At 37.5% G+C, this 14113-nt stretch overlaps 1 protein-coding gene across 1 annotated transcript in view; it reads right to left on the reverse strand.

Annotated features, from left to right (window-relative positions):
• The window catches only part of LOC139141832 (2-aminoadipate transaminase-like), a 35668-nt gene that overhangs the window by 2391 nt on the left and 19164 nt on the right, over positions 1 to 14113 (reverse strand). Inside the window, exons 2-9 of the mRNA XM_070711518.1 lie at positions 12306 to 12525; positions 7375 to 7493; positions 6740 to 6894; positions 6406 to 6567; positions 5291 to 5570; positions 4518 to 4632; positions 902 to 973; positions 179 to 282 (exon numbers count right to left, since the gene is read on the reverse strand). Coding sequence (XP_070567619.1) covers positions 179 to 282; positions 902 to 973; positions 4518 to 4632; positions 5291 to 5570; positions 6406 to 6567; positions 6740 to 6894; positions 7375 to 7493; positions 12306 to 12525 — 1227 coding nt within the window. The remainder of the gene's footprint in view (positions 1 to 178; positions 283 to 901; positions 974 to 4517; positions 4633 to 5290; positions 5571 to 6405; positions 6568 to 6739; positions 6895 to 7374; positions 7494 to 12305; positions 12526 to 14113) is intronic.

The following is a 14113-nucleotide window of genomic DNA, read 5'->3' on the forward strand; positions in this document are numbered from 1 at the left end:
GCAAAGTCTTATCTCTGGATATTGCTACGACTATTTACACCTATAAAAGTCTGAAACATGTGACAAACCGAAAACTTGAAATCCAAATTACGTCATTTGACCGTAGTCTTCTTATACCTGTTCTGTCATCGTCATCATCTGATATCTCATTTACATCGTTTCCTAAGACCTTACTTACATTGATCCGAGTTGAAAAGCTAAGCTAAATTTCTCTTCGCATATTTTCAGCAGTTCCATCGAAGAGCACTTTTCCGGTAGAACGATCCATAAATGATATCCACCCTAGCAACATATAATAGTCATCTAAAATTACGCGGTACAATAAACAAAGCACAAAGCATTGGACATGTTTTCTTATCATCATCCGTCGTATTAGCATATTTGTTGGTTTCAGGAATTATCGCATTAGACCATTGTAAGATGCGGAAACTAACATTTCTGGTTGACAAAGTCCAATAATATAATCTACCATGTCATTGAAATGAAGCAATGTACAAACGAGGAAGTGAGGAAGAATAACTTTAGCGAGGTGGGAACCATTTTGTGACAATTTAAAACTGTGAAACAATACATTGAATTGGTGTGAAAATAATGATTTTGCTTATAGAAGTTATGTACACCTTGTTTGATTACTTCAGATTGTTCGATTTGTTTCTTTTGAAGCCTCAAACAGTAAATTAGGTCACTTGAGAAGTAAATTTCGACATGTAAAGATATACATTTCGACATATATCAAATACCATCCCAACAATATATAACTGCTTATATTAAACACAAAACCAAATTAAATATCAGACAACTCATGCTTCACAAGCATTAACATTTTATGATTTACCGTTATGTTGAGTTGAGGTATTGTGCACATATGGTTCGCTTATTAAGATATCATCTTTTCACTGACCTTTGGCCTTGTAAATAACACTTCCGGGGGCAGTTCTCTCTGTAGGGTATCGATAAGGGATTGCATACGTTTCTGAAGGCGAACGAACAACAAGTTAGTTTTTGTACAGTAAGTGGCGAGATAACGCTTATTTAGCAGGGTATCTACATCCGAACCATGGCGTTTACATTACAACCCATAGAGGATAAAAGGGGAAGGGGCTCAAGCTTTGTGGCGTTATAGGTGTAATCCATAAACAGTAGAGGTGGTTTATGTTTTGTGACGTTATAGGTGTAATCCATAAACAGTAGAGGTGGTTTATGTTTTGTGGCGTTAGACAGGTTATAGGTATGATCCATACACGTACAGTAGATGGGAATTTATGCTTTGTGGCGTTAGAGTTACAATCCATAGACATTGGAGGGGTTATGCTTTGTGGCTTTATAGGTACGAGTTATTTTGGTAGTAAGACTTGGAGCCCAGAAATGATAAAAGTTATGGTGATTTCCCAAAAAAAATTCTAATGTTGTCATCTTATTCGATTAAAATAATGAAAATAATTCAATTAATATTTTCTTAATTACTTCCAGGCAAGCTCTATGATTTCTTCATGTATTACATTTGACAATTGAGTTTCACATGTCTATAATTCTTAACGCAACTCTGTTCTCTGTATAGCTAAATTATCACGATGTTTATGAACTTAAATGTTTTTGGTCCCAGTCATCAATACTGGTTTTCTCCAGCCACAAATCGAGCAATCTACTCAACTAATAATTAAAAGTGGTTTTTCTCGCTGCTGAGCAAAAGGTGTACAAGGAAAGCACATCACCGAACATGGATTGAAATAACAAAGGGCAGTGAATCATTAAACATGGTAATGAAATACAAAGGACTTCAAAAGCAAATAACAAAGAAGCAAATCACAATTGCACGTTCAATCACATACACTCTCTTCTAGTTTCATACAGGTATATATCGTCTGTACGTCCCGCCTGCTACACAATGACGTTCTTGCCACACACATATTCCTCGTGGTCTTTTATCCGCAACAGAGATACTCGACCATATGGCGAAGTTGCACAATCGTTAAACGAGAGAGAGAGAGAGAGAGAGAGAGAGAGAGAGAGAGAGAGAGAGAGAGAGAGAGAGAGAGAGAGAGAGAGAGAGAGAGAGTGTGTGTGTGTGGTGTGTGTGTGTGTGTGTGTGTGTGTGTGTTGAGGGGAGAGAGAAGGCAGACAGACAGACAGACAGACAGACAAAGGCAAACAGAAGGACAGGCTCTCAAACCGTAGTTTCCTATTATCCCAACTGTAAAGTAATGATGCAACGTAATGTCAGAGAGAGGGACAAGCTCCAAAACGTGATTTCGTTTTATCCCATTTGTAAAGTGATGACGCGCTGTAAGGTCAGGAAAACAACTTTACCTGATACCAAACAAGGACAAACACATGACAAAAGAAGCTTTTTTTGTAATGTAGTAAATGGGATGAAAACTGACCATGCAGGACTCGAACCCACATCCTCCGAATTCGTTCCGGATGGTCTACAAACAGATCCGGTGGGACATCCGAAATGTATTCGGTGGGATGTGGGTTTGAGTCCCGCATGGGTCACTTTTCATTTCATTTACTACATTGCAAAACATTTCATATATTGAAGTGAGTCACAATTTCAAATTCAAATGTACATGGCGTTTCATCAAAAGAAGCTGCTATAAACGTTTCCCTTCGAAAGCATCCCTAATTATTTTGGTACCAACCATCTTGTACAGTCCCTGCGTGAATTCATGCATTGGTCACCCCATGTGCGAATCATGAATAACCCATCTTAAAGGCGCCCTTCTCAATCCCTGGTTCTCGCATTAGCGAATGTGTCAACAGCCCATTAACAGTTTGTCATTCTTTTGTTTTCCATTGAATATTTTATCAAGTAAATAATATTTATATTAGATAAATCTTATAATTGAGTGGGGGCTTTTATATCATTACATTTGCTTAAAACCCAAATTAACATATCTTTTTCAATTAAGTTCATGTAGAAAAGCGTTTCATAAGCAATGAAAGCGAGACACGTTATAGAACCAGTTACCACAAACTATGTCCGGGAGTAGTTAAGAATTGGTATCACTCAAACTACTGTATATGTGTGAGTTGTTTATATATTTGTGTTGTATACTGTGTATGCGAGTCTATTTGTTATTGTTGTTGGTAGTGTTTCGGGATTTTGGTGGAGTTTTACGTTGTGCTTTGGAAATTCCAAAGTAATATTTGTGGATGATGCAGAAGACAGTGGTTAAGAGAGATGATGATGATGATGATGATGATGATGATGATGATGATCAGGGCTCGAAATTAGCGGTAGCCCCGTGTCCACAGACTACCAACTTTTCCCTGGGGCTACGAAAATCGATGAAATGGTAGCCAACTCTGACTACCAAAGCCTGGGATCTGAAATTCAGTTAGTCAGTACTTGGTGTGCCATGTCCGGTGCGTCACTTTTGGACGAACTAAGTGCACGAACCCTGGTGGACACAAATGTCAGACTGTGACTTTGTAATACGAAGAGACCGTGCGATGGAACTTTTCAACAAAGTTTCAATATCTGAAGTGACGTACTTGAATGACAGGCACAGGAAATGATGGCCAATGGAAACGCATTTTTAGAGGTCCATATATCTTTTTTTCATAAATTTGACTTTGTTGCGTGTAGCGGTGATTTACTGTCTGTTCTGTGCTATTTCGTGTCTATGTTAACAACAATTGTATTACGAATTTCGACCTAGTGCTATCGGATTATGGATGGGTATGATTGCGATTATTTTTCGTTGCATTTTGATCATAATGTATCAATCACAATTACACGGAAATTATGCCTCCTAGTATATTGGACGCCCCGGCCCATGTCCATAAATAATTCATGCACATACAGCGATCTTATCGAGTGCTGCTCTGCAGAAAGGAAGCTCAATCATGTTGAAATACTTGGTTATGTGATATCAATATTTCATAACTATGATTTATTATTTTTCATGATTATGAAAATAATATCATATTTTAGACTATTCATTTCCAGTTGGCCTGTGGAACGGGTTGGCAATAGGTCACCAAACTTTCGAGTATCACTATCGTCCATTATACCTGCTTTCTTTTGGTATTAAAGGTGTGCAATATTCATATCAACTGACTAGAAAATTCACTTCATGGGCAGAATCTTGAAAAATAGCTTTTCTTGTCTGGTTAACAAAATAAGATATCTCTGAACTAAAATATGCATGGGCTACCAGCCCTTGCCATTGGGCTACTCAACTTCAGAAAATGGTAGCCCAATTGGACTACCAGGGAAAAAAGTTAATTTCGAGCACTGATGATGATGATGATGATGATAATGATGATGATGATTACTGATAATAGGGAACTATCATTTGCTCTGTATTGGCCACAAGTTGAGTACAACAAGTACCGAAAGTACGAATTTGCTCTGGAAAAAGACAAGCGAGGAAAGCATCGTTGTAAATGGATTAAAATACCATCAATGATAAATGATAATTAAGAAATACTGTTACTTCCTTCTGACAAGCACTGTACTCTTCTTTACCGTTGCCAACACAACTTGTCGAAATAGAAAAAAAACATACCTTGTAGAGACGACGAAGATCTCTCAAGTTTTCGGCAACAAGTCCAAGATTTATTGCTGTAGCCATTATACCGGAAGTAAAGGTATTGAAACCGGCACTGCTCTGACACAAACCGCTGTCGATAAAAATCAGAACTGATAACATTGTTGACAATGACAACATATAAACTCGACACTTTTATTTGATGTCCCTCCTCTACCAGTCAGCAATGCATTATCAGGAAAATCCATTGGTTTAAAATAAGAAATGCAAGACAAGTTCATTGTAATATTATAATTCTCTTTAAACGTCATAGAATCAAAACGTCATCTGTACAGAAAACTTTATAGAACTCTACGTTGGAAGGAAATAAACAATGCTTCCGCCTTAATTACCCGTTTATATGTTTGAGGACTGAAATTTGTTATACACAGTGGGAACTGTGAGCTGTATTTCTGTGAGGTCCATCTCAAAAAGTTAGAGGGTAGCACTAGTTCTCATCACACTTCTTGTTTACTCACTTACCTTCATCAGGTAAAGTAATTCAGAATATATTAACTGTTATAATTGTGTGATCACTAACAACGAACTCCAATTAATAAAATACACATTTTGAAAACAGAGCCAGACAATATAATAAAAAACCTATCTTTTCAGAAAGTGTAATACATTACCAGCTCTATCCGTCAAATAGTCATCAGTATTGAATAAAAGAATATATACATTGGCTATGTAAAATTTTCTTTACTTGTCAATCGTACATCTTTTAAATGAATTATCTTTAAAGACCTTACCTGTCTCTGACAATGTTGTGCACACGTTTTGGTAGTTCGTACCATCCTAAGCGAACACCAGGAGCAAAAATCTTTGAGAAAGAATTCACAGAGGCGACATTCCCTCTGTAATCGGGATCGCTTTTATCGTCGTATGCGAAGAGTCGTTTCGGACAGATAAACTCGCGACTTCTGTTGACGTCATTTTTGGAAACAGTATAAGACAGAAGACCATAGACGTCATCGCTGATGATCAAGACGCCATGTTTACGAGCCACTCTGATCAAATGCTTGCACCGTTCTGTGACAAAGATATATTTTAGGTAGAATGTGCCTATGGGACAGGTATTCCAACTCTAAAAATTTTCACAATACTTTTTTTCTGATTTACCACTTACATGGGCTCATTTTGAAGCTCTTGGAAGAAATAAAGTTTTCACCGTCTTATTTTTGTGAAAATCGAAAAATTATTTTCCCATGGAATTAACGAACGGATGGCAGCCATTTCAAGTTGACTTTCATATTTCGGTACATTTAAGGTAATTTTTTTCTCCGGTACTACATTTTGCACAGTGACACCTAGTTTTCATTTTCGATTTTGTTAAAGAATGGTTGGAAGTTTTCTCTACTAAGATTTTCACTTTCGAGGGGCATACTGCCTCAATGCATTTTGAACACTATTGAACACTTCGTTAAATAGCCATAATAAAAGCTTGAATTTGGTGTGCATTTCAAAAGTGTAAATACAGGCTAACAAGTACTTAATGACGGGCAGTGAATTGTGTGTTGCGTGCATGAGCAAATTTGATTCGATATGATATTGTTACATATATGCAACATTGTCATTTTGATGTCACGAAGTTTTTGTATCAACAGAAAGTGTTGATCATGACGAAATGAAGATACCGTAAATTATGTAACATTAGAAGATCAGAAGTATAGTCACATCTGCCATGTGGATTTTCTGATTATATTTAAACCGAATCTATAAATCGTCCTATCGTTACTGTAGATTACAAGCAGGAAACGAATCTTTCAAGAAATGGGTTCCTGGGTTAACAATGTGAAATTCAGTTACAATACATCTATCACCAAGGTAGGAATTGCGGACACTGAAAATACTGAAAATATCTTACCCGCTCCAAGAACAGTTCCTGTCGGATTTTGAAAGCAGGGGACAAGATATACCGCTGCCCAGAAAGGCTGTTTATCAGAAATTTCATGGCTTGAACGAGGACGATATAAAGTTAGCAATTCGTCCAGTGCATCCATATCCATGCCATCTTCATCCATAGGAACTACAGCGATCAGACATAATATACTGAATTAAGTGATCACATGTTTATCACAGTAATATGGCACAGTATATACATCATACAGTAGAACGGTTACCATAACAATAATATAATAAATTTATATCAAATTGATATTTTTACACAGTCACGGTGGGGATATTGAAAGGTGACTTACCGTTAACCAGTTTCATGCCAAGGTCATCTCTAAATATGTTAATGGCAGAGAAGAATGTAGCACTTTCGATGAAAACAAAATCTCCTTTGTGGAATAATAGACTACCAATTGTACTGAGACCTTGTGATGCTCCAGCCGTCACCAACAAGTCATCACTGTGCGAGTGTAAAAGGAAAAGGAGGCGTGTTAAAGGTATACAGTCACCTGTAATATAAATATGCCCATATATAGTCAAAGGGGCGTTCCTTAGAATTCAAAATGCCCATGTGAGGGCTCTGTTTTTAAAAAGCGGCCACCTGCTTAAAATCTGTGATTGGTTAGATTTTCTCTTTCCATAGTAACTGTTGCAAAATTGGCACAGGTGACAGTATACCTTTAAATCCTGGTAGTGTGTGAACCTGCGATGCTGTCACTAGCTAAGTGCACTGAACTTGCAATTAAAAACTCAGAATACACCAGCTATCGTCAGTGATGTACAAGAATAGAATACTTTAAAATGGAAAATATAAATCTTAGAAACGGGCATATCAAATTTGTATCTGGATATTTCACCATAAACTCGTAATCTCGATATAGCAACAGAGGATTTGATTTTCAATACAAAAGAGGATAAGTCAAGAGATTATTGGACAAACCTGTCTACATCGTCTCCATATTCGACGGTGAGGAACTCAGCCATACTTTTCAAGAAGTCGGAATCTCCCATGGTGAAACCATACTGCATCAGATTTGCACAGCTTGTACTTTCGTATGTCTGGGAAAAAACATATTGCACGTAAATCTTTGGTCTTTTTATAAACACCCAGAATTCCATTGTGTGATGGTTCATGGAATGGTTTGATTGAATGCAATAAACAGCATTATATCATAGCCTGGCCAAAACGAGTGAGCTGTGTGACGTCATCCCGCCAAATGATAATGTACTGCTAAGCTGACTACCTATCGTTGTTGGCCCTAGATAGTTTCTACATCGGATTCCACCAAATGCCATTGCAGAAAATTATAAAATACATAACATGTAATAGTAATACCAAAGCCCCCAGTCCCACAATTGACTCAAGTAAACTTTGCAAAATTTGAATCCGTCCACTTTGTGGAGGTACATTATTGTTTTAAAAAATTTATTTGTTAAACTCTTTTTCTTGTTCAAACCACCATTAACGAATTCAAAGTTACAATAAGGCTTCAAGAACAGTTTGATATTCGGTACGAGTAAATCCCCGGGAAACGTTGAGGGCAGCCAAGGGTCGATTTATAAAGTGAAGTTGTTGCCGCTTTAAGCTTTGATTTCGACTTCCAAACACTCACCACCTTGGCCACCAAACCGGAGGGCTGCCTTTGGCGAACCACTCCAATAAAAAAGTTTACTTCATACAATTGTCTATGGAAATAAAGTTAAAAATCGCCTTACAGTCGTCCAATTAACAGACGTTTGCATGGATGTGGCCGATAAGTTTGTGCACTGGTATCTATGCTACACGAATAAAAATCCAGACCGTGCGGGTAAATTTGACATTTGGGTTTTTGTTATTTTTCAGCGGGGAGGGGGTCATCAAACTTACAAAGGGGGGGGGGTCATCTTTTTTTCAAGAAAATGCAGGGGGTCCATATTTTTTTGAACACCGGCGACAATATTTTGCCGCCCCCGGGCTGTAAAAACTGAACGGTCCCTTAGGTGAAGGGGGGGTCCTTCGTCCTTCGGGTTCAGACGGTCATGAACATCGCATAACAGTTGTCGCTGTATCGCGAATTCGTCCGAAATGGTTTTAGATCTTCAAATTTCCCAGACTAACTATCTCCGAAGTGTACCTCTCTATAGCTACTAACTAAACATACCGACTTAACTCCTGCAACTGAATTACTGATGTGCTTGCCCGCTCAAAACTGAACATTGGCAGCCATGATCATTGCCGAGGATCAGCTGTTAGCAGGCTTTCAGCACTGATGAAGAATTTGGAAATTATACCCCTGGTGACACGCACAGCTGTGATGAATTCAGTAACAGTCCGCATTCTTTGTCTCGTGTCATCAGCTTCACATGCTTGTGTCTCTCCAGACAATTGGCCTACCTAAAGCACTTGGAGCCCGCTTCATTGGGAGACCCACCTACTACCATGTCTATGGTAGCACCACTGAGCACACTCACATCATATCAAATGTTATATTTCTTCAAAATGCAGCCTAAACACTTTAAAAGCACTGAAGCTCACGATTAGGGTAGCTATGTGAGAGCATTAAACTTTTACTCAAGCTTTTCTCAATGAAACTTTCAACCATTCTCTAATCAAATCAGGAACAAAAATCCGGATTCCCCGTACAAGAGTAGCAAATTTGAAATTTAAAATGGCCGCCATCCCTGTGTTCACCCTATGGGTGAAAATAAACTTTTCGAATTTCGAAAAATTAAGACAGGAAAAACTTTTCTTATTCAAAGAGCTTTAAAATGAGTCCCTACAAGTGGTAGATCAGATCTTGTCAACGAACCTCAATTTTGTTGCAAAATGAAGGGGATTAGCAGACATGAGTTGTTTTCTTTGAAATGCTTCACAGAGATAATATCGAGGGTCAAGCACAAACAGGACACAAGGAAGGTTACTTTGTATAACAAATACTTGAATACTTGACATTTATTGATCATGGCGTATATATTTCGGGTTTACCAACACTGTTAGCAAAGAAGGATATATGCCGCTTTATTAAAGTTTACCTGTGTTTCCTGAACAGATTGCTAATGGAGATTTTGTAAATATCCAGCGTACCTATGTCATTGTTTACTACACATTACTACACACGTGTGTGATTGACAGGGATATCACACACGTGTGTGATTGACAGGGATATCACACAGGTGTGTGATTGACAGGGATACTTGAGTTATGAAAGGGATATTCTTACCAGGTTTCGCAGAGGTTACATACAAATATGGCGCCAAATATCAGTCAAAGACAAATCCCTAACGAATACTCAGTTCTGATAGCAAACATACTAACATTGCTGTGAACAGTATACATTTGATTACCATGTTACTAAAACGACACTAAATGCCGAATTTTCAGGAGCTCGTCGTACCGGTCACTTGTTCAGCGTCACTTACAGTGGTTGCTCTAATTCCCATGTAAATACCAAATATAGGTGTCTAATAAGTATCCGAAATCAATAGGGACTTGTAAACCAATATTCGAGCAATCCGACAGATATTCTTTCAGAAGCAAGTGTGAAAAAATCTTGAATCGCTCTACTAAAGGTGCCAACAAGTACCGTGTGAGAGGCAGACACACAAACGGATACGCAGATACTGAGACAGACAGACAGATAGACAGACAGACAGGCAGGCAGGCAGACAGACAGATAGAAATTGAGCATTTTACTTATCAGATCACCTGTCATTTTAATAGACCAATGATAAATTGAGTGCCGAAAACATTTATCGGCCAGTTATTGGAATCCATCATATCCGGTTGGGTTTGCTTCTGCACAGAATATCAATATCTCTCGGTGACAAATTTGCATTTCTCCTCCTATGGTGGTTTGGCATTGAACCAAATATAAAGAGCAAATACCTAAAGCGAAATTTCGAAAGGAAATCTATCATAGATATATTTAATGTTCAATATTACTCATGACTAAAATTATATAGTCATTTTTGTTCTATAACGTGTTACACGAAATCGTGTCTCAACACGATCGGTACTAATCTGGGATTATTAGATAGTAATAGAATGTTGGTTTCATCAGCAAATTTAAGCGCTGGCTCATCCACTTTACTTTTTTTTGGACAATTTGTAATATGGAAACTTTCAGCTGTAATGTGCCTAACACATTTGATAAATTTGAACAATCAAGAGATCGAATATTCCCAAATTAGTTGAAGCCATGATAATCACAAATCATTCTGACAATATTCATTTTACATTTGTCATATGGTTTTAAGATCACGTGGAGTAGAGTGCTCGATACCGAAGCAGAGCTGGATAAATTACTATTTTTACAAGTATAAACCAGTTTACATTCCCACTACAAATTTGTTTCGTATACTCGTCGGGTGGTTGTATCAGACACAACCACCCGACGATTGTCTGATACAACTACCGATGAGTGTAGCCAGCCTTTGCTGACTTTACGAAACAAATGTGTTATGGGAATGTAAATTGGTTTATACAGGTAAAATAGTTATATATATATATATATATATATATATATATGTACCAAAACTTGTTTGTATCTTCTCAGAGGGGTAAAGTGCTCATATTGATGTGTTTCATATATATATATATATATATATATATATATATATATATATATATATATATATATATATATATATATATATATATATATATATATATATATATATATATATGTGAACGCGTTGGCGTCAAAATGGAATTTTTGTGTTCAGGTTTCAAAGCAATAAGAGTTCTGCTACTAAGTGACATATCCCTACTTTCCTGAACAATAAACTAAATGCAGAAATACTAAGGTTTTATAAAATACTAGAAGGTTGCATGAGAGACTGGCAGTCATTCAATCCCTTTCATTCGATCATTCATTGTATTGATGATGAAGGAAATACGTCCATTACTGTTGAATTAATACTGTCAACTGTAGTATATAAGTATTACTTTCACTCACACCATGATCAGTCAAATCCACTACATTTGGAAAAACTTTATGTATCAAATTTAATGATAAAATAGAGTCAGCGTGATCATCATCACATTTTTGGAGGCAAAATTCAGCAGGTAACTGAATTTATGGTCCGCCATTGTTTTGATAATCCTGTTTACAACCGTTTCAAACACGACAAATTAATTCTTCAAAGTGTGACTTTGAAGTTAGGGATGCGGATCATACGCTACGATTACGCATATTGATTGTCAACTTCAAAATGCGGCATTGGTCCAGATCCATGGTCCAGAGAAACCACTTTTGAATGCAACTATAAACAACGTCTGCTTGAATGGTAGAACTTGCATAAAGTCTCCTCCTATCAGAACTACTTTACACTCAAACGGCTTATCTGAATACATGATACCACAAAGTCTTCTGTGGACACATTCCAAAGCATGCTTATGGACCATGGATCAATGGTGCTTCATCCCATGTGACATGCTTCACAAATTAATACAACATACGCAGAAATACTAAGGTTTTTTAAAATACTGTGAATCATTCTTTCAATCACCAAGACATTAATAAAACAAGCAAAATCACAGCGTCTAAGCTCTGTATGCCGCTTCGACCAACATTTCCAGAGTTGTAACGTCAAGGTTACTCTTGGAGTAGTAAAATATAAACAACGTGGCGATAGATTTCACATCAGATACTTACAACGTAACACGATTTGTTTTCCCATTGAAGACAAAAATATCGTGTGCATCATGATGAAATTAATTAAATTTAAATGTCGAACACTGCATTTCAAATGCACCTACCTTTCAAAGCCTCATTTAGGGGAAGATAGTTTAAGTAAAAGTCAGTCGAAATTCGACTCTTTCACATGTTCAGAGAGATCGCGACGCGAAAGGCATGGTATTCTATGCTTTTCAAAGAGATCAATACTTACCAATCTCTTCTGGGAAGCTATCTTCATAATTTCGGCAGCCTTCTGCAATTCCGGAATTCCCGCCGCTCCAATATGAAATGTGGTAAGTTTGTGGTTTTTGAGAGCCCCAATCTCTTCATAGTAATGCACAGGATATTCTTGCTCGTGTTTCTCACCATTGCTCTCCATTATGTCAGTTTCTTGCTGTGTAAGCGTGTAACTTGACACTGCGATCCTCAACCTACAGGTTAAAGTTTAAGTTGCGTAATGATCTATACTATGTATTCAATGTGTTGGTCGCTTTTGCATGCCAGCCTGCCCTGCTCCCGTCGCGTTAAACTTTACAATGTTAAAGAGAACAGGTATTTTATCTATTTTATCTTTGAACAAATTGACTGATTGTCCACAACGTTAAAAGGAGAACAAAGAGCCATAAATATCACATAGACAGTCGATGTCAACGATCCCAATACGAGAACTAGGGGAGTACTGCTGCTTCAGTAATCAACACGGAGTTTGTGACGTCATCATCGAGTAGCGAATCGACGTGTTGCAGAAGATGAATAGTCAAAGCGAACGTTCAATAATCAGGTCGAGGTAGTGCTGTTCCAAATCGGGATGAGCATGGGGGTGGTGGAAGGGGGGGGGGTTATCGGAAATTTGAAAACTGCAGAGGGATGGGGAGTCATTATTCACGCACTATAATTGAGGAAGGATGGTCACTGAATTTCGGGAAAAGTCCATCTTGTCAAAAAGCTATGTTTTAGTGGGTAATCTTAATATATGGAAACAGGGACATTCAAGTCTCTAGCTGAAGTCAATGCACCAATATGTGTCTTATGAAGGTCTTGACTTTGTTATTCCAAAACGCCTGCCTTGTCGTAAATTATACCGCTAGAGTGGTTATGTTAGGTCCCCTGCAAGTTTCGGCTGAGGAACAAGAAACAGGAGCAAGCAACGAGTGCCAGTAGATGTTAAAAGTACACCTGGAGTTTGTTTAGAACTTTACTTGTCGTTGACGGATAGCAGTACTATGGATATCTAATCATCATTCAAGATACATATTCACAAATTATCTAAGTTTAGAAATGTAAATGGGGGATTATAAATGAAAATTATCTTTGATGTATTTGAGGTCAATATGACGATGAGTTGGAAAATATCTGAAGTATAAATTTAATTATCGTGACTGCTTATATGAAATACAAAACTCTATTGTTCCATACCGTATACATCAGATTGCATCACGTTGTGGCAGTTACAGTAACGCCACGGCCATGTCAGTGAAGACTTTTTTTTGGTATATCAGCGCTATGCACTCCTGAGCAAGGCACTAAGATATGGTCCATTCGCTTTTACCGTACCCAAGAATCGTGGGCATCTATACCTATATTTCATATTTTTTGTGACCACCAGGTGATATTCAAGTTAAATTACGTTATAGTTAAAAATAACCTTGGGCTTGAATCGTTATAGGACAAATTTATAGACTTTAATTAATATGATAAATACCATTCACTCGGTTCAAAATTACTTTAACATAACAAAAAGAACAAAAATATCAACAAAGAAATCGATGCACTACGTCTGTATTCGGGTAATCGCATGCAAACGGGATGAGGATGTCGGGAATTTTACGAGGAGGGAATACGGTAATTTTAAAAGAGGCACAAACAAAGTCTACTTGGACAGTGACTGGCCGCCCCTAATCTCATTCCCATAAATTCAGGCGATCCGAATGATTTAATTTAGAGTACAAGATCGAAACACGATTAACTTTAATGCCAAACTCTTTTGTTCTGCATGTCGTGACTTGTCTCGAAATTTAA

This window comes from Ptychodera flava, chromosome 10 (assembly GCF_041260155.1).
Source record: "Ptychodera flava strain L36383 chromosome 10, AS_Pfla_20210202, whole genome shotgun sequence".
NCBI lineage: Eukaryota > Metazoa > Hemichordata > Enteropneusta > Ptychoderidae > Ptychodera > Ptychodera flava.